General features: G+C 39.2%; 1 protein-coding gene across 13 annotated transcripts in view; it reads right to left on the bottom strand.

The window, feature by feature from the left end:
• Positions 1–16,750: 16,750 nt before the first annotated feature.
• ADGRL2 (adhesion G protein-coupled receptor L2) overlaps positions 16,751–20,980 on the bottom strand; it is a 226,445-nt gene continuing 222,215 nt past the window's right edge. For all 13 annotated transcript variants that reach the window (XM_072648835.1, XM_072648845.1, XM_072648841.1 and 10 more), the window contains one exon: positions 16,751–19,369. In XM_072648835.1, the coding sequence (XP_072504936.1) occupies positions 18,615–19,369 (755 nt within the window). In that variant the 3' untranslated portion in view covers positions 16,751–18,614. The remainder of the gene's footprint in view (positions 19,370–20,980) is intronic.

Here is a 20,980-nt window from a genome sequence, read left to right as displayed (position 1 = left end):
TAAGTCTATAGTGACCAGACTGTAAGCTTCTTGATGGAAGGTTTTTATTTTGTTTTGTTTTTAATCTAACTTTTGTATCATCCTTGGTGCTTGGAATGGCATTCTGCAAGCAGGAGGCATGATGTAATATTTATCATATTATATCATATTGTTGCATTAATAACACATAATATATACCTAATTTGGTATTTGAGGAATAAGTAAATACCATGTTTTGCAACTATTTGGAAAAAATAAGAGAAAGGGGGAGAGAGAGAAAGGGAGAAGGGGCTAGAGAAAGGAAAATGAAGAGAAAGAAAAGGAATGGGACAGAAAGGGAAAAGAGCAAAAGGGGGAAAGAGAGAAAGGGAAACAGAAAGAGGAAAAGAGAGCTAAAGGGAAAGAGAGAAGGAAAGAAAGGAGAAAAGAGATAAAAAGAAGAAAGGGGGAAAGAAAAAGGGAAAGGAAAGAGAAATGAAAATGGAAAGAGAAAAATGGAAAGGAAAAGAAAAGGAGAAAAATAAAGGAGAGAAAGGGAAAGGGACAGATAAAGAAAGTGAAAGAGAAAAAAGGAAAGAGAAAGGAAAAGATAAAGGGAAGGGGAAAGAGAAAGAGAAAGGGAAAGGAAAAGAGAGAAAGGGAAAGAAAGGGATGGAGAAAGAAAGTGAAAGAGTAAAAGGAAAGAGAAAGGGGAGGAGAAAGGGAAAGAGAAAGGAAAAGGGAAAGTGAAAGAGAGAAAGAGAAAAGGAAAAGAAAGTTGAAGAGAAAGGAAATGGGAAGGAGAGAAACAAGAGAGAAAGGGAGGAAAAAGGAAAGGGAAGGGAAAGTAAGACTCCAGAAGGCTTTAACAGCTGTTTTCAAGTATTTGAAGAACTAATGTGGAGAAGAGGGATTGGATATGTTCCATCTGGCCCCATCAGGCAGAAGTAGGAGATTCAAAAGAAGCCATGGTGTCAGGGAATAAGATTCTAACAAATAGCACTGTCCCGAAGTAGCCTAGGTTGACTCGAGAGGTGGTGGATTTTCCCTCAATGGAGGTCTTCAGTGAGAAAATCCTTGTTGCATATAGAGCAGTGGAGATTATTTTTCAATTATGGAATATATTTAGTGGTCACTGAAGTCCCTTCTAACTCCAAACTCTGGTCATTTTGTGATTCTCTAAGGAAGAGAATAGTCACCTCTCAGATTCATAGAAGCTGTTATAAAGAAAAGTAAAATAGACTTTTGAAAAAGCCACTGGAAAATATCTGGTAAATGGGATGACAGAGTCATAAATTTAGAGCTTAGAAGTCATTTAGTCCACTCACTTCATTTTGAAGATGAAAATAATTGAGGTCCAGAGGTAAAGTGACTTACCTAAGGTCACACAAGCTGGTATTTAAATTTGGGTCCTCATACTTCAAAGCCAGTCTCTACATTTTACCACACTGCTTCCAAAGGGGAGGAGTCCAGGTCTAATGTGATAATACACAAAAGCACAGAATTGAGGGGCTGGGAGCAGAGAATGAATACCTCCCCCCCCCCCCCCCGATTTTAAAGGGACAAACATTAGATAGAGCACCAGTAAGGGTACCATAGGAGGAGCTGATGGAATAAACCAAAACACCAGAACATGACATAGATCAGAAGAGCTGGAAGGTCTTGGCCGCATAGCATGAGAAAGCAAGTCTTGATGCATTCATAACACTACAAAAGTTAATTTTTATTGGTCACAAAAAATATCATTCCATATTTGAAGGGTTTGAAATATTGCCATCTTCTTAAACTGTGGGTCTCATCCTCCCTTCCAGTTAATGTTTTCCAAGCTTGATATTGTGAACAGGTGAAAAACAGTAAAACCACTCCATCCTGGGATGTCCAGTCTTAATGGCATGAGAGTTCATGCTGGCAGGCTTGCTTTGTTTCGCTCAAAGTTTATCTTGCTTCTAGTTGATCTGAATTGCCTGAAATCTCTTTGTTCCTCAGCCACTATTTGAGCTTGTTTGGTTTCACTTTTCATGTGCTGGGAGTCCCAGGTATTCGACACACTTGTACAAACCTGAATAAACAAATTAAAGACTTGCAAGTCAAAGTTAATGTCTTGGACAAGCCGAGCATTTCAGAATTCATGGCCAATCGTGTATGAATGATCTACCTCCTGGAATGCAGCCCTACCACTTTTCCCATAATATTAATCCAAAATGGTCTTGTTGTGTGCCCGCAGTCCTGCTAGCCAAACCAAAGGAATGTGCATCATCTGTGCTCACCTTGGAATCATCTAAGCTGTTTCTTCATTATTCAGAGGAAGATATTTTTTCTCTTTGAAACCAAATTTTCTAAGAGGTTAAATCTCTGAATTTCAAGTTATAAACTGTTGCTAACTGCATGGCCTCTTAAAATAGGACAAGAGAGCCAAGTCTACCTGGAGTGTCTATTAGCTTGTCGAAAAAAAGAAAATAAATATCAGGTTATCAACCACTTCCTTAGTTTACAAGGTAGCAAACAACAGACCAAACATTCTGTAAAAACTGAATCCGCTGATTATTTTGCCATATCTGAGAGGTGAGTATGCCTGTCTAGGGAAATCTTCACCTAATACAAATCAAGTCATCCATAAGGAATGGCCTCAGAGAGTAGCCTTGGCACTTCACACTGAGAGGTACAGTGACTTGCCAGGGTCACATATCTATCCTGAATCTAGATCTTACTGACTTCATTGCCTCTTCCATACTGTCTTATACGATATAACCACAGCCAAACCCGCTGCACCCTGACCCCAATATCATGATGCCATTGGTCTTCTTCTAAATTGAAGGTCTAGCAACAACTTACTCATAGACAGCTAGGTAGTGCAGTGGATAGAGTACCAGTGCAGGAGTCAGGAGGACCTGAGTTCAAATCTCACCTCAGACAGTTGAAATTCACTAGCTGTGTGACCTTGGACAAGTCACTTAACTCCAATTGCCTCATCCTGGGTCATCTCCAGTCATCTTGATGAATATCTAGTCACTGGATTCAGATGGCTCTGGAGGAGAAGTAAGGCTGGTGACCCACACAGCCTTCTCTCACTTAAAACAAAGGTAAGTGCAAGTCATGTCATTATTTCTTCGGCAACGAAGGATGAACACACTCACAGACAGGACAAATCATTGCAGGAGTCTGCTGAATGGCACCAGCTCAGTGCCAGTCTACTTGTGATTCAAATATGCATACAGATACACACATTCATAGATATATAAACTGATTTCAAAGGGTTCAGAGGATAGAGAGGGCAGGAGCGCTTAGACCAAAAACTGCTATAGAGGCAATTCTGAAGGCAGAAAACGAAGAATTCCAATTATTGAGGCAATCAAGACATGAAGGGACTAGGGGCTGCACCGTTCAAGGTGAGGGGAAGTGTAAGAGGAGAAAAGGGGCAGCAATCAAGAGATGTTACAGAGGTGAAATTGACAGCTTTGTCAACTGCTTGGATATTGGAGGGGGGTGAAATATAGTGAGGAGTCCAGGATGACTCCTAGGTTATGAACTGAGGAACTAGGGGGATGGTGTCTCCCTCCCAAGTAAAAGGGAAGGTGGGGTGATGGCTAGAGGAAAGATGGCAGCGTTGAGTGTTAGATGTCTACTGGACATCCAGTTTAAGATGCCTGAAAGGCAGTTGGAGACAATCCAAAAAGGTATTCATCTGGAGTATTGTGTTCAGTGCTGGGCACCATTATGTAAGGAGTCCATTGACAAGCTGGTGAGTGTCAAAGGAGGGATAACCAGGATGCTGAAAACACTTGAGTCTGTGCCATATTATCAACATTTAAAGAAATTGGGCATGTCTGATCTGGAGAAGAGAAGAGCCAGGGTTGACATTATACCTATTGGCAAGCATTTTTTGGGCTGCCATAATATTTGTTCTGTTTCACCCCAAGAGGTTGAAGAAACATTAGTGAAAATTGTAATGGGGTAGGGGAGAGGGTGAAGGAGGGAAAGATTTATTACCTGCCTACTTAAGCCTGCCAGACACTGTGCTAAAAGCTTTAAACTTATTATCCCACTTGATCCTCACAACAATGTGGGAGGTGGGTGCTTTGATGATCCCAGTCTTATAGTTGAGAAAACTGAGGCAGACAGAGGTGAGGTGACTTGTCCAGTATTATCAGCTAGGAATCAACCAAGGTCAGATTGGGTTAGACAACAGGAAAATCTTCATAACAATTAAAGTTGTTCGATCGAATGACTTGCCTTGAGAGGTGGTAGGTTCTCCTTCTTTGGATATGTTATAGTGGGGATTCTTTTCACATGTGGGTTGGACTTGTTGGTCATGAGGGCCCTTTCCAACTCCCAGATTCTATGATGCTATGCTTTTGTGACTCCAAGTCCTGTATTCTTTCCCTGCCAAGTGGGCTCTAAGATTCCTCCTAGCTCTTAGCATCAGACACCAACTCATTTCCCAGTCTGCACTTATTTTGGAATTCTTTGATTTCCCCACCATGGCTGGGTACCTCCCTCCTCAACCCCTACCCCTACTTTTTCAGCTTTGGTTTGTGTATTGTCTTTCCCCATCAGATTGTAAACTCCTTGAAGGCAAACACTGGACTTACTTTTTCATATTTGTATCCTTGGTGCTTAACACAGTGCCTAGCACTTAATAAAATTTATTGACTAAGCATGTTGAAACCTAAGTTTAAAAGTTAAGCAAAAAAGCAAAAACAAAAAGTATTATTTCAATACAAATGTGGAACTATCTGGAAACCAATAACTACATAGATGCCAAGGGAACCACAGCACCTACTAATACATTTCTAGTATTTGGGAAAAACAACGTCTCTTGTCTGTGGAACATAAATTTAGGGCAATTTTAAAAATAGTTTCCTGATCATCCAATCCAGTTCTCAGGATGAAACAGCATTCTTCTAACTTTAGTGGGTGATTAAAAACAAACAAGCAAACCAAACGTCATGGAGAACCCACCTCATTGCACATACCTACTTTCACGTCACACAAGGAAATCTCTCCCACCAAATTTTGCTAAATCACAGACATGAAAATTTCCTGAGGAATGGGGACTTGGACCAATGAAATTTCCCCATTTTTGTTCCCAGACGATTGTATTTTAAGGTCAAATGCCCCTTTGAGGAAGAAAAGGGAGACTTTGCTGAAATATTACTTTTCTGCAGCTTCCCAATTTCTGTCAAATCCCTCCCAGCTCTTCATTTCCCCTACTCACCTCCTCGCCTTTCTGCTGAGAGAGCCTTAGTCGGTGTAAGTCAGGATGAGCATAATTAGATTCCATTTGAATTTCAGAGAAGGAGTGATTAAATTTGAACCTAAATCTTGTCGGAGATGGGTAGGTCTATTGTATTTCACAGGGGAAAACGTCTACTTGAGGATTTGGGGGATATAATCACTGTGTTCAAGATCCCAGGGCCTTTCAAGAAACAATAAAATGCTATCTTGGGGGGAAACAGAGTAATAAGCGCACCAAGTCAGGCTTTTCGTGCAGATATTTATGGTCCCTACAAACACGCAGACTAAGTTTATTATTTCTTTTCCCCACACACATACCTTTGTAGCAGCTAAGAGACAGAAAAATATGGGGAGGGAACTCAGAGGATATGACAGACAGGCTTGGCTAGCTCTTATCTCCTCAGATATGAAGGGACTTACCAGTTCATAGATTTTGGATGAGAAGGGACTCCCAAGATCATCTATTCCAAACTTCTCACTTTACAGATGAGGAAACTGAGGCCATAGACTGTTAAATGACTTGCCCAAGGTCACGCAGTATTAGATGAGGAACTGGAATTCAGCTCTTCTGACTCTAGAACCAGTACTTTTCAGTTTTATCATCTCACAAAGCCAATGTCTGACCTGAAGGAAGGGTAGGAGGGAATGCGAGTGAATGGAGTGTTTTCTCCATGACCTACAACAGTTACAATTATTTCTTTCCATTTTCTCTTGAAGGAAACGTAGCAGAGCCATAACCAAGGTGAGGCAATCATGCCTTTGTCTTAGGTGCCAAATTTTAGAGGGTGCTGACAGCTCTTCTATGCTACCAGCAGGTAGAAACAACTGAGTTTAGTGCCTCATTATCAAGAATGGTTAAAACAGGGAGCTACCAAAGGGAATGCTTCCCCCAGAGCTGTAACACTGTACTGCACAGCAACCCCTTTCGTACTGAATGAGTTTCACCCCTTCCTCATTCCTTTCTCTGGAGCTGATATCAGCATCATTAGACTTGCAGTGTCCCAGGGTCCCTCCCTCCACTCCCTCCCCACCTCTGCCCCAGGGGGTGCCCTGAAGTCTCTCCCCAGAAGCAAGAGGCCCTAAAGTCTCCTTCATTAACAACTGAATTCTCTGAAAAGTTGATTTGTTGCCCCAGACACCAGAAGTACTAGTTCTGGCTTTGAAGGACAGGCAGCAGGATGGACCCAAGGAGGAATTCTCATCCCTCAACTGCCTGCCTCTCCAAATGGGACTGTGTCCTTTCTTAGGGATGGGAGTGAAACAACTCCCATTGGATCATAGTGCATGAAGCCACTTCTAAGAGTCGTACCATCTGTGTGTGTGTCTGTCTGTCTGTCCGTCTGTCTGTGTGTACAGATATGGTCGAAAAGCCTTTCTTTGTTGAAGTAAGGGAATATGAGTTAGAAGCAAGCCTATGTTGTCAGATTTTTGCTGTAGCTTTTTCTAAACAATTCTGTTTTCTCTTTTTTTATTTGATATAAGATACGGTTCTTGGAGAGGGGAAAAGGATACACTGGGAAATGCAGATCATGGGAAAACATATCAATAGAACCTACATTTTTGGACAGAAAGGGATGAAGGAAGCAGGGGGCAGATTATAGCAAACTGGATTTTCTTTGCCCAGTTCAATTGACTGGAGCACTTTCCCTTTAATTCAGCATTTCCCCAAATGGTACAACTAAAACTGACATTAGGATGTGAATTCCAAAGTCAAAGCAGCATTACAAGCCGGGGCTCCGCATCAGTGCCGAGTGACAATCATCGCCATTCCCAGTGTGAACTGGTAGCAAGTGCTAATTAAAATGATAAGCTAGAGAGAACATGCATTAAAAAAAGAAGCAGTCCCTAACCAATAATTCAGGGGATAAATCATACTTGATTTACTAACACACTGAAGTGTCCAGGAACTATGATCTACAAATGCCTTGAATATGGTGCTAATCAATCTGCAGAACAATAATCAAGGAGGCATGTAATTAGAACACGACCACTGTAACGAGGAGCAGCATGGAACACTGTCTCACCTTGAGGCAGGGCAGGCCAACCTGCTCTCAAAGTTCTGATAGAGCCCAAGGAATTTGTTTGAAACCACCCCCCCACCCCATACTGCGTATTAGTATCTACTTCCTTCACTTTGAAAATATGCTCACAAAGAATTTCATTCAGCCTGTCTTCTTTCCTTCCCTGCTTCCTTCCTTTCCCCTTTTTCCTCCTTGCCTTCTTTCTTTCATTCCTTCTCTTCCTTCCTTCCTTCTTTTCCTTCCTTCCTCCCTTCCTTCCTTCCTTCCTTCCTTCCTTCCTTCCTTCCTTCCTTCCTTCCTCCCTCCCTCCCTCCCTCCCTCCCTCCCTCCCTCCCTCCCTCCCTTCCTCCTTCCTTCCTTCCTTCCTTCCTTCCTTCCTTCCTTCCTTCCTTCCTTCCTTCCTTCCTTCCTTCCTTCCTCTTGTCAAATGTCCACTGTATGCAAGGTTCTGTCCTAGATGCTAAGGGACCTACAAAGATGCAATAAGGAACACTGATGTCATGGCCTGACTCCATCCTCAGACTCAGGAGACCTGCGATCATATCTCACATCTAACCCTTGGTTAGCAACATGATCAACAACATCTCAGAGGGTCAGAGCTTCCTCATCTATAAAATGTGCATCATGTTACTTGGACTCTAAACTTCAACCTTATAATTGCCATGAGAAAAGAATCGGAAGATTGTAAGCCCATGCTGGAAGCCACCCTACTCCCACAAGCAGGTTGTATTCAGATGCCTTCATTCTTTGATCTTCGGCACATCAAAAGTTGGCAGCTGTTAAATGGATTTTTACTCTGAGACAGGGCAGCTCAGGCTTCCTAGTTGCTGGCTCACTCTTAGCCACAGGAAGCACAAATTGGAGACAGCGAGTCAAGCTCAGTTTGATTCCATCAGGAGCACTTGGTCCCATGTGGCTTTTGATTTCACCTCAGCTATCACAGCCTCCTCAGGAGTTAGAAGTTCTCTTATTGCCTGTGAGAAGAAAGTGAACTTCAATCCTCTTAATATGTAAGGAAAGCAGGAGGGGGAAGCCACTATAACAATAACAAAAAGGTGATAGTTTATTTGTTTGTAGAAATGGAGAGGCATCTGACATCATTCAGGCTCAGGTAACCTTCACTACAGATTAAAGATGGGTTGCCTATAAAAGGACTGAGCTTGTTGATCCATGCAGATTGTTCAAGGCAATGTTTAACATTATGCAAAACATCCTACAAATGTCTAGCAAAACATGACTCGATGGCTAGGGCTGAGCACCAGGGCTAAACTAGGCAACAAAAATTCCCACAAATCCTATAAACCCAGTCCTCAGGATATTTTGAGAATTCAGTAAATAAACTCTTTTGGATGCAGGACATCATCACAGTTGGAACTACTGTTCCAAATCACCTGGAAATAACACTGATTCAGGAAATTTAAGAGCAATATTTTTCATATATATTGCCATACCAAATATTCATGGTCTCCAAGCTACATAGAAACAACAACAGCCTCAGTAAACTTTCAGAATTTAGAGATCTAGCAGAAGAAATCAAAATAGTGTTGGAAAAAAGATGAGGTATTTATACCCATTGTGTCATCTGCTACTGTGGCAGTTGATTGAGTGCAGTGCGTGGAGTCAAAAAAAACATGAGTTCAAATCTTGATTCAGATACTCACTAGCTCTGTAACCCTAGGCTAGTAACTTAGCTTCTCTGACCTTCAATTTCCTTCTCTTTAAAAATGATGGAGAATTATAACTCTGTAGGATTTAATGAGGATCAAATGAGATGAAATTTGTAAAGTGTGTAGCACATAGGAGATACTTAATAAATGCTTAATTTCTTGTTACTAGAGTTGCTTTCATCCTAGAAATATACACAAGATGAAGTAAATTTTATTCAATTATAAGATGTAGTTATTTTATTCACCTTTGTAATAGTTCACAGAACACTAAATTTAAAAGAAAAGGATAGTGACTTGCTCCAAGACCTTTTCTGCTGAACTCCATTGCATTGTTACTATTGAAAATGCCATCATTCTTCCATTCAGGTTCACCACCTTGATGTCATTCTTGATTCCTCACTTTCTCTTGCCCCATATATCCAATACGTCATTAAATCTTGTCATTTCTTCCTTTATAACATACTTTTCACAAGTCTCCTTCTCTCTATTCAGATAATCACCCTTCCCCCCGGGGAAGGTCCCCATCACTTTCTCCTAGTCTACTGCAATAGTTTATCCTTGCCTCTAGTCTCTCTGCACTTCAGTCTATTCTCCACTCAGCTGCCAAAGCGATTTTCCTAAAGCACAGGTTTGACCACGTTATTCTTCTACTCAATAAATACCAGTAGTTCTTCTTAACCTGACCTCTCCTTATCTTTCCCATATGTTGTTTCTCTCCATACTCTCTATGGTGCAGTATGAACATCACTCATGGATGCCCCATCTCTCATCTTGATATCTTAGCACTAACTGACCCATATACAGAACACTCTTCCCTCATCTCTCACTCCTGGAATCTCTGGTTTCCTTCAGGACTCAGTTCACATGTCATTTTCAATGGGAGAGCTTTCCTGGTTCCCTCCTTCTTCTAGTGCCTTCCCCTCTAAGGGTACTTTGCATTTGACTTGTGTACTCTTGTAGATGGATACTCACATATGTACATGTTCTTTGCCCTCAAACTTTTTAAGATTAGAGGCTATCTAATAGGATCTGGTGAAGGCAGAATCCATTTTGCTTTTGTCTTTCTATCCCCACCCAGCACATAGCACAGTTCGGGACCCACAAAAAGGTGTTTAATAGCTGCTTGATTGATTGAGAGGCCTACATCTCCAACTGCCTTCTGGACAGTTCTACAGTTCTACCTGGATGTTTCACTGGCACATTATACTCAATGCATCCCAAACCGAACTTATCCTCTTTCATCCCTATTTCTATTGCCATTGCTACCACCCTCTGTTCCCTTGACTTGAAATCTTGGAGTCATCTTTGATTCTACCTCATCCCTATCCACTCCCCCAAGCCCCTAGTACCAATCAGATGTAAACTCTTGTGCAACCTTACTTAACAATATTCCTTGCAACTGATTTTTTCTCTTTGTCATGCTGCCACCACACACCTGGGCTTCAGGTGAGTTCATATGAGTTCAAGTTCTCATCACCTTTCACCTGAATTTTTAAGCTATGCTTCTAATTGGCTTTACTGCCTCTACCCTTCACAATTCATCCCTTACATGGTTGTCAAAATAATTTTCCTAAAGCACAAGTATGATCATGTCACTCCTCAGTCTCCCAGACCTTTAGAGGTTCCCTTATTGCCTCTAGGATAAAATCCAAATGGGCAACTTAGCATTTAAGACACTACACAGTCTGGTTTCAATCCACTTTTCCAATCTTATTTCACAACATTCCCCTTCACACAATGTTCCAGACAAACCAGATTAGTAGACCCCCCCCCCCCATCCTCCAACTTAACATTCCCTCTCTTGCCTCTAATGTATTTGCCCAAGTTACCCTTGTGCTTGGAATGCACTCCTTCCTTTTCTTTGACTTTCAGGATCATTAGTTTCATTCAAAGGTCAGATCAGACATTACTTCTTCCATGTTACATACTCCAGTTCCTCCAGTCAAAAGGGTCTTTCTTCTTTTCCTCAAATTTTTCACATCATATTGCCTAAACACCTCCTTTGTCCTCACTAGCAAATACAAAAATGGTGGAAGGAAGAAGAGAGAAAGAAAAAGAGAAGGAAGCAAGGAAGGAGGGAAGGAAGGAAGGAAGGAAGGAGGGAAGGAAGGAAGGAAGGAAGGAAGGAAGGAAGGAGGGAAGGAAGGAAGGAAAAAAAATGAAACACTTCGTGATCAAGGATTTTACATTCTATTAAAGCATATGTATATAACGTACCATTGATTCATTTGTCCTGATTTTCCATTCTAGATCTATAGGACTTGGCAAAATTTCCTTTGTTTCCACTCCCAAGAAAGGATGGGAATATGAGTTATGGGAGAAATTCTCTACTTCCCACATGGGGTGTTATGTTGCTTAAGATTACAGAACTGGAGCTGGAAGAGAATTCATGGACCATGTTGAACAAGTCCTTTTTACCAATGAGGAAATTAAGGCCCAGAAAAATTAATATGAAAGCATAAGGGTAAAAGATGTAGCTGAGCTGAGACACTTGCAGAATCAGGCAACAATTTTAATTATCTAGGATATTAGGTATCCTTTAATCTGTTTTTAGAAAACCCATGGTGACTGTCCTAGGAAAGTAATGGGGAATGTCATATGAGATGATCAGGATTCTGACCTCCTGCCCAAAGGTTACAGTCATGGTTGCCTCTAGGATTCAGTTGAAGCAACCTGAAACATTTTTTAAAATGTTAATTAAAAAATGTTAATAATGATGTTTAATTAATTAATTAACATTTTTAAAAATGTTAATAATGATGTTTACGATTGACACTCATATAGAGCTTTATGGTTTGGAAAGCACTTTCTTTATAGGATCTCATTTGATCTCTACAATAACATGGTGAAATGCTGTTATTATTCCAAATTGAGAAATGGGGAAACTGAGACCCAAGGAAGTTACTTCAATCAGGTGGTCAGCAATAAGGATTTATTAAGTACTTATTAAGTGCTAAGCACTGATAATATTAAAAAAGGCAAAATTAATAAACAACCATCAATAAATCCCTCTCCTCAAGGTGCTTCCACTCTGATAGATAAGTAACTAGATATTTGGAATATTTGGAAGGCAATGTGAGAGGGGAAGGCATTAGTTGAGGAAGGTCAGACCAGAAAAGGTGTCCTGTAGAAGATAATATTTGACATGAAACTAAAAGGAAGCCAAGAAAACTAAGAGGAAGAGAAGAGGTAATGCATAAATTTCATCATGGGGGCTAGCTGATAAAAAAATGCAGAGTCTAGTATCATGTCTGAGGGACAGCAAGACCAGTATTGTGGAATCATATAATATATGCATAGGACTAAAAGGAAATATGACTGAAAAAAAATGGGAAGCAGCTGGATCATAAAGAGTTCTAGATGCCAAAAAGAGCATCGATCCTGCAAACGATGAGTCCTGGGAGTTCAGTAAGGGGTCGCATTATCAGACCCACCCTTCAGAAAAATCACTTTCTCAGCTAAGTGGAGAGTAGATTGGAATGGGAAGAGTCTTGTTAAGGGTCACACAACTTACAAGTGTCTGAGATAGAATTTAAACTCAGGTGTTCCAGATTTTAAAACGTGTGACTTCATCCAGTCACCCTTTCATGCTCTGTCTCAGTGGAAGCCATTATCAGTAGATCATCCTTTTCTTTGGTGAGACATTCCAGAAGACCCTTAGAAATGGCTCATTCTTGACCATGCCTTTAATTTGTGCTAACACTGTGTGGTTTGGTTTTGGGGGGTGGGGGGGGAGGTATAAAGGTAGTACATGTGATGAAATAAAACACACTGGTTGTTATGAGTCCAAATATGGTTTCATTCCCCAACTATGCCACTTACTACCTATACAAATGTGGGACAGAAGTAAAAATACACACACCAGAGGAATATTGAAGTAGGTGCTCCAATAATTGTTGGTTATTGTTGTTCTGGCCAAACACAGTTTTCTGAAGGTGAATCCACACGTTCCCTCCATCCTAAATGGGACTTTACCTCTCGGTTCTAATATCTGTAAAACCAGAGGGTTGAACTAGGTGATTTTAAAGATCCCTTTCAGCTTTAACATTCTCTGATTTCATCCTTGAGGCTTCACTGAGATTCACCCAGATATAGATATACATATAAATCTCACTCAGCTTCAAGATCTATAGATACATGGATATGGATATATAAAATTCTCACATAACCTAAGCTACACAATAATTAACTCCAATGAAATTATTAAACTGGAAATCTAAGGAGGTCTGTGAATTGTGCTCAGTCTCTTCATTACATCAGAGTTATTAATAAAAAGACATGTAAGTTCACAAAAAAAAATCCCTCCTTTGATTTCATTTTCTTCATCTTAAGCAATGTTCAACCACCAAAAAATGATGGTGTCATGTGACAGAGGGTATTGGAACCTACAAAGCAATGAGGCAGCATACTGAATACTTATTATGTGCCATGCTCTGTGGTATATACAATGGGGATATGAAAGACCAAAGTCCCTTCCCTCTAGATCACATTGAAAAATTACACCAGCCACAAGTCATCAATGTATTTTAATGTTGGTGAAAAGTTCAATTTAATAATTTAATTGAATTATTCGTTCATTGTCTATTGAACTAGTCTCAGGTAAACAAAGTCAAATTGAAACTGTTCCTGCACACATTTCGCTTCTATTTTACGGAGGACTGGAAGGCAGAACAACTGGAATCCAGTCATAGCCAACTGGATGACCTTAGGTAAGTCCCTTCACTTTTCTGAGCCTCTATCTCCTCTACTTTAAAATGAGAGCCTTGGACTTGTTGATCTTTTGAATTCCCTTCTAGTTCAAAAGCTTCATGTTTTTCTAAAACTATAAGCTTGATAAATGGCAATGCTGTAAGTAAAAGGTTGAAGACCCCGGAGAAGCCTGATTAGAAGAAGAGGAGCAATCTATGGCCAATATTCAGGGGGAAAATGCTTAGAGTACATTTAATTAGCCTAATTACACAGTGCTCTTGCAGCAGATTATTAATGGAGGATGACAGAAAGATGTTACTCAGACCATGAAAAAGTGGCCAAAGTGCCTTCAAATGAACTTGGAAAAATTCCAAGACTTCACATTAGTTCCATAATATTTTTGGAATAATACACTAGTGATAAGCACAAAGCCAAGATGTCGAGCAAGGAATGCCATGCATAAACATTGCAAGATATGGAGACTGGGCACGGAGTAGATGCCATTTTTACATCCACTTTCACTGAGAGAACTGGGATGAGCCTGCAAGAAATATTCTCATACCAGACAATCTGCATCACGATTGGACCTGTCATGAAGTAATCTGCACACTCACATCTTCTTCCCCAGCCACTCATTCTCCAGCCCTAATGCAAGGAGACAGTGTCAAAACCAATGTATTTTCTACTGGGGGTACTGCCAGCATTTCACTGCTGACTGGCTGACTCCAAGTCGTCACAAAGCCAAGCATTCAGACTGACTTCATCAGGCTCTCCAGTCTGATGGATGACCTGTGCCCCGTATGCCACTAACTTCCAAAGAAAGGACTGAGGTTAATGCAATGGCATCGTGGAAAAAGGAAATGTTTTGGATCCAGGATAAGTTTGTTATGTTGTTCTTAGTATAATCGTAATTATAAAACATCAAGAAGAGTATTGATTTTACAATAACAACATTAATAACAAGGAAAATGGGTAGACTTTTTCATGAGTTAAGAAAGTTGAGGAAACTGTTCAGGTTGTGAATCTGAGGTAGTTAACTGCACCAACATCTCATGCTCAAATTAAATGTTAAACAAAAGGCTTCCAACAGGAAGTAATTTTTCTTAGATGCAAAAACTGCTACCAAGTTTTAAGTGGGGAGGGGAAGGTCAAAGCTAGTCTAAGAAAAACTGCTTTTCATTTGTAAAAATAGATTGAATCATTTAGAACAGCCCACAAACCACAGCTAAAATAACCCCTTTATCCGACGCTGAGTTCACAATGTTCAAAAGCTTTCGGATTTTGGTCCTTACATTTTTTAATTGCAATTTTGCCCTATACAGACACACAATAAATGTTTTATGAAAACTATAACATTAGAGAAAACTATCTTTCAATTCCATTTGGAGTACATAATACTCAATTGGTCTAAGCATTAGGGTTGACAGTACATATTCAAGTAATTCATCAGAAAAATTTCTACATTTTCAAATGTGATGTACAATTGTTTGTAAGATGAAGACGCTTCTTCATCCAAGAGAGAGAGTAACAACACCATGGTCAAAAACCAGGGGGATGGGGGGTGACTGCAGAGTACAAAATAAACCACGCTTAATTTTTTTCCCCCTTTTAACCAGGACAGCCTTCTAAGTTGAATTATGGAGATACTAACAGGACAACATTTACTGTTTTCCCACCAATTGAGTGTCCTTGGATAAATATAATACCATAATTTTATAGAGTATCACAGACATAATGACATGATGGATCCCAAGATGCGAAGATTACCTTTTCATGTATATGACTAGATGAATCAAATGGCAAATGGGATGCCTACTGGAATTAAATCAATATTGAAACGTAGCTAATGTCAACAATTTTGTGCTTAAGAAACTCTTCTTGGATAGAACTTGGGAGGAATTTACTAAAATCATGTATTATTTGAGTGCTCTCTACACTGACCTCCCACAACTTTTATAAATGTCAATAGTGTTCCTGCTTGTTATGATTAAAACATGAAGAATTTCTTTTTTCTTTTTGCTACCATTCTACACCAGTATCTATAGTGACTATAAATTATAGGGACATTTTGAAGAACGTATACCTTGAAGCATTTAAATATGAATTATTATTTTTATCCTTATAGGCAGTACTAAATTCCATCTAAGAGGCAGCAAAATCAAGTAGTTTAGTAACTTTTTGTGACATGCTCTGAATTGACTTAAACGGGGGTGGAGTGTGGGGAGGGAGGAGAGACATCTTGCCGACTGAATAATCAAAACTGCTTCTTGCAGAACTTTTTTCTTGTAGTTTTCTAATTTATGACTGACCCACTTTGACCCTAGTTAGCTTTAGAAAGCTGATGGAAAACAGTATGACATTGTGATTGCTCCAGGCTATGAAAGTAAAAGAAAAACAAAACACATTTTAAAAGAATAAAAATGTTTGCCCATGTAATTGTATGACCTTTGTTAACTATTAAGAAAAAACATACAGCAGGAAATCTACAAACGAAACTGACATAGGAAAAAAAAACTCATTGTTTTGGGAAAAGGAAATTCCATTAAAATTAAACATGAACACCAAATAAGAAATGATTCTTTAGAATCTTTTTTGTGTCTAATTCTTTTCAGGCATTGATATAATTAACAATAACACAATTTCCCTTTTTATAAAATTAATTCCATCTTAATATTTAATATACTCATTTAAAATATTTCAGCATATATGAATGCCTACCAAGATATATCTACATGGAGATATATATAGAGAGAGATATATAGATATATATGAACATGTACCTATTTCACATTCTCTCATTTTCAGAAAGGGTGGGGGGCAGACCTTTTATTTCAATGGTATAGAAATTTTATGATGAAACTACCTCTAGCAGTGCAGATGGGGAACTGTAATGCACTTTACAGTCTTAAAAAGTTGCATGGGGCTCTGAGAGGTTGGGACTGACTCGTCCAGTGTCAAACAGAGAGTATATATATTTATGTCAAAGGCAGTATTTGAACCCAAGCCTTCCTGACTCCCAACCAATTTTCTATCTAATATATAGCATTGCCTCTCACCCTCTAACACTTTTTTCAAATGCCTAACACAGAACCTATACAGATATAATTGGTTTCTAAGTCAGTGGAAGGATTAAAGAGAATCATTTAGTTTGAGAGGAATTCAGTCTAAATGCTCACAGGGTTAGTCAGGAAAAACCTTTATTGCTGAGATTCAATTATATAACTGTTGAACTTGTGAATGACATTATTTCCATCATAGCGAAACCGCACCCACAGAGTGCTGAGACTTTAAAAGTTTGTTTTAAGAATCCCTCTTCTCCAGTGCTGATAATTTTGTATTTTAAGAATGACAATTACAAGCAGCCAAATGTAGAGTTTGTAACCTTTCATCTTTTTAGAATTGGTGCTGAGTCCAGTTTAAAAAAACAAAAAACGAAAAAACAAACAACAGTTATGTAAATGCAAGTGCATCTCGTAATTTTTCCAAATAGAGTTGATGCGAATCATTTGTAGTGACAACCAGAACAGAAATACACTTTAGTTTCTAGATAGCATATAAGCAGCTGAAATCATGTCACTTACTGATCTAGGAAAATTCATGAATGAGAGTAATACTCAATCAAGGACTTTCTTTAAAAAAATGGGCCAGTGTGTTAATTAATGCCAATTATATATGATACATAATAATGCACATTAACTACTTGAAAAAATTCACATTTATTTACTGTCAAACAGGTGTTAAATTTTACATTGGATATTAGTGACGGGCTCATTATTAACAGGTTTACACAAAGGGATGAAAAGAAAACCAGAATTTTGCTGAAACAATTTACATTTCATTAGAACTTTATCATAAAATAAATTAATTACTAAATATAGGCAGAAGGAATATGGAAGAGTAATATTTATGTTTTATTTTATTTTTTTAAAAAAAGGACAGGCACCTTTTGTTCACTAGAAAGTTTGTGAGAAGTGTCCAGTGCCCTCTCTGCCCCCTGTGCAAGAATGAACAGAGGAATGACATACAATCTTTTTTTTCCTAGATTTCACCAAATTTGTGCAAGGCATGGCATAACTGGCTTCAAAGAGATTTCTCCCCATAAAATATGTTCTTTTGGCAATAAGAAACTTAAATGTAAGAATAAAGACTAACTTGTCAAAGCAGAACACTGTTTACAGTGGAAAATAAGTGAAAATGAGTAGAATTTGTCTTTTTTTTTTAAACATACTACTATGACAAAGTGTAAGAAAAACATTTTATAACATATGTGCAACCAAGAGCTTTTCACAATATTTTCTCCAAACTCTTTAAAATTATTTTTAATGACAATTATATTTCAGTTGGACACAAATGTATTTCATTTTACCCTAGCAATAGAACAAAATATAATTTCTTTAGCCATTTTTTTTCTCATGAGAACAGTTCATTGTACAGTTGAGGAAATATATGAAATAAGGCCTGTGGCTTGATTGCTAGTGGTTAGACATGTTTTCAATCTTTGCCTTAATGGGAAAGATTTGCAGTGGACTGCACGCGAATGCAGAATCTCTCTCCTGCTTTTCCAAGTCTCGTCAGAAACGGTAAGGTACAGTAAATTTGTCCCACAGGATTTTAAAGCCTACGCCTTGTATATAATACAATGCAGGCCTACAAAAATGGTGCAGCCATATTTACAAAGTTAGTTCAGAGACTGCTGCAGTAAAATGGCTGGGGGAGATCTGATTCGCTTCTTTCGCAATTTCTATGAACTCAGCAGCAGAAGAAATCTTTAAAATACCTCGTTGGTATCTCTTTTCTTTGTAACAAATAATTCATTTTAGTATACTCTGTGTATATACAAAGTTTTTTTTAATTTTTTTTTTTGTATGTTATATAAAAATTCACAGAACTGCAAGGTCCAGTAATCTCTCTCTTGCTGGAGAACCACAGGTCAACAGAGGTTATCTCTTCAAGCAGATTGGAGGGAGGTGGACAGGGCCAATTGAGTTTTTTTGTTTTCCTTTTAAATACTTGCATGTGGCCCTTAGAATTTCTTGCTATCCTACTAAAGACTTGTTACTAACTGCATTTGTCCTTCCCTAACATCTCCTTCTGGGATACACCCCTCTTTGTTAATGGGAATAATATAGCCATCGCTGTTTCCCCTGCTGATCTGGTAGTACATTTGAAGCTGATGGCCAGCTCCCAGATTTGGCATGCTTTTATAGTAAATGTCCTCATTCTCGCTCCTCCTGGAGGGAGAGAGGTCTTCTTCCACATCAGGGCTGCTCTCGGGGTATGGAGAGTCTCTAAGGTTGGGCATGCTTGTGTAAAGAGAGTCTCTGTTGGGGGACTGTAGGTGGTCCTCCGTGTCCGCTGTCAGCTGCGAGACGTAGCTGTCAGTTCCCTCGGTCTTCACTTTCTTCTGTGGTTGGTACAGAAGGGAGTGAGTCCGTTGAGGAATGAGAGGGGCCTCGAGTTCCCGGTGGTGCAGCTCTAGTCCTGGGTTGTCACTATGCATTAAAGATGAGGCATCTGCCACGATGGCATCATCTTCACTGCTGCTGCCTCCGATCACAGGCTTGGTGGGGAGCGTGCGCTCCAGGTTGTGATTCTTGCCGCTGCCTCGCAAGTTGTTGTGCACTAATTCCGAAATGATCATTTTCTCAAAAGCGGTATCATTCAGGCTGAGTCCACAATCTACAACTTGTACACTCTCACTGTAGTCCCCATTACGCAGTGAGTAGCTGTTATTGAAGTTACCATTTAGCGGTAGAGTATCCATAGCACTTGTATCCCTGGCATTGTTCAGTGAATGTCCTGGAAGAGAAAAAGGAGATTCTGGGTTAACTGACAATGTCCCTCCTTCCTAGGTGACGTCTTTTTTTTTTTTTTTTTTTTTTTTTGTACAAGACTTTTTAATGTAGTTCAGGACAAAGTTATATTTGTAAGCCAATGCTTGAGATGTGGCAAGTTTTCCAGCATTTCCCATTGGAAGCCTACGTTGTACCCCTTATGTGACAGGAAAAAAGTGTTAAGGAATAATACTGATTTCCCAGGGAAGGTGGGGGTGGGAATGGAATCTTAGTTAACCAATTTCAGGGGAAACAACAGTTACTAAATTTCTGTGTCAATTCATTGATCCTTTACCAAGGAACTCTTCACTCCATGCCCTTGCATATGTAATGCAAAGCAATTCTTTTGTGACATTTACGTTTTTAAGTACAACACCATGGTTTCTAAAAATAAAATTGACAGGATTTGTCCTAAACAACACTAAATCAAAAAAGAATAAGTCACATACAAAAAAACCAAAGGCAAATGTACAACAGAAACCCACATAACTTGCAAGCAACTACTTTAACGATGTTTCTAACATTTCCTTTTTTTTTTCTGGAGATGAGATAAAGGAAAGAATGAAAAAAATGGACAAATACAAAGAATTTATGTTAAACAAGGACAGCCATCTCTCACACTAATGGGACCAGGGCCCACAAGCACCATCCAACAACACGATAGACAGCAGGTGGAATGACTCACTTTGGACAACTCACATCATGTCTGTCTGCTCAGGCTATCTGGCCTAAGAGTAGCTGATATATAAAAGAAAGTAAAATGATTTATTGTAACATGATGAAGAATTTCTAAGCTTCTCAGCAACTTAGTCAGAGCAAGGGTTCAGCAAATTAAATTACCAGCAATAGCAGTCTTTTTTTTTTTATTTCCACTTAATGTAATTTTTTTTTTTTTGCACTAATATTCTCTCTACCAGTAATGGCCTCAGGCTTCTAAAGGTCAAAGTTTGCCTGCAACCCTGCAGTCCGCATCAGTCACAGTGACAGCACTGAATGAGCCAGCACAAGGCAATTAAGAGTAAGGCCCACGGATACAATGGGCATGGAGGTCAGATGCAGAAATGTTAGGAATTTCTGTAAGTATGGGTCACCGAAATTAAACCAAAGAATAAATACCAGCTGTGGAATGGGAAAAGGGTGTCAGCCTTGGCTAACTTTAGCTTCTGAAAGAATGACAAATTGGGTAAGTTTGCTGAAGATATGAAAAAAGACTGGAGGGGAAAAAGAAAAATTATGGTAACATGCTCTTATTGGATAAGAGTTTTATTTTCTCTACAGACACATAAACATGTAAACTAAGACATCACAGTGCTTCCCAGGCAAAGAAACAAAAAAAGAATTTTTTTGGGGGGGAAGGGACAAACTGAAAGTTCTGCACCATGGAACCTAGGTTATTATTAAGTCAATTCCTAGAAAAATCACTTGGCTACATATATGTCTGAAAAAAAAAAATGAAGTGATGTTACTGGAATGAAACTGACCACTGTGAGAGGCTGCTGCATTATATGCAAGGCTTGGAGGAGTATAAGAAATATCTTTAACTGATAAAAAAATAAGTAATTTTCTTTTTTTTGCC

Source organism: Notamacropus eugenii, chromosome 2 (genome assembly GCF_028372415.1).
Source record: "Notamacropus eugenii isolate mMacEug1 chromosome 2, mMacEug1.pri_v2, whole genome shotgun sequence".
Taxonomy (NCBI): domain Eukaryota; kingdom Metazoa; phylum Chordata; class Mammalia; order Diprotodontia; family Macropodidae; genus Notamacropus; species Notamacropus eugenii.
This window is presented reverse-complemented; position numbering and strand designations above follow the sequence as displayed.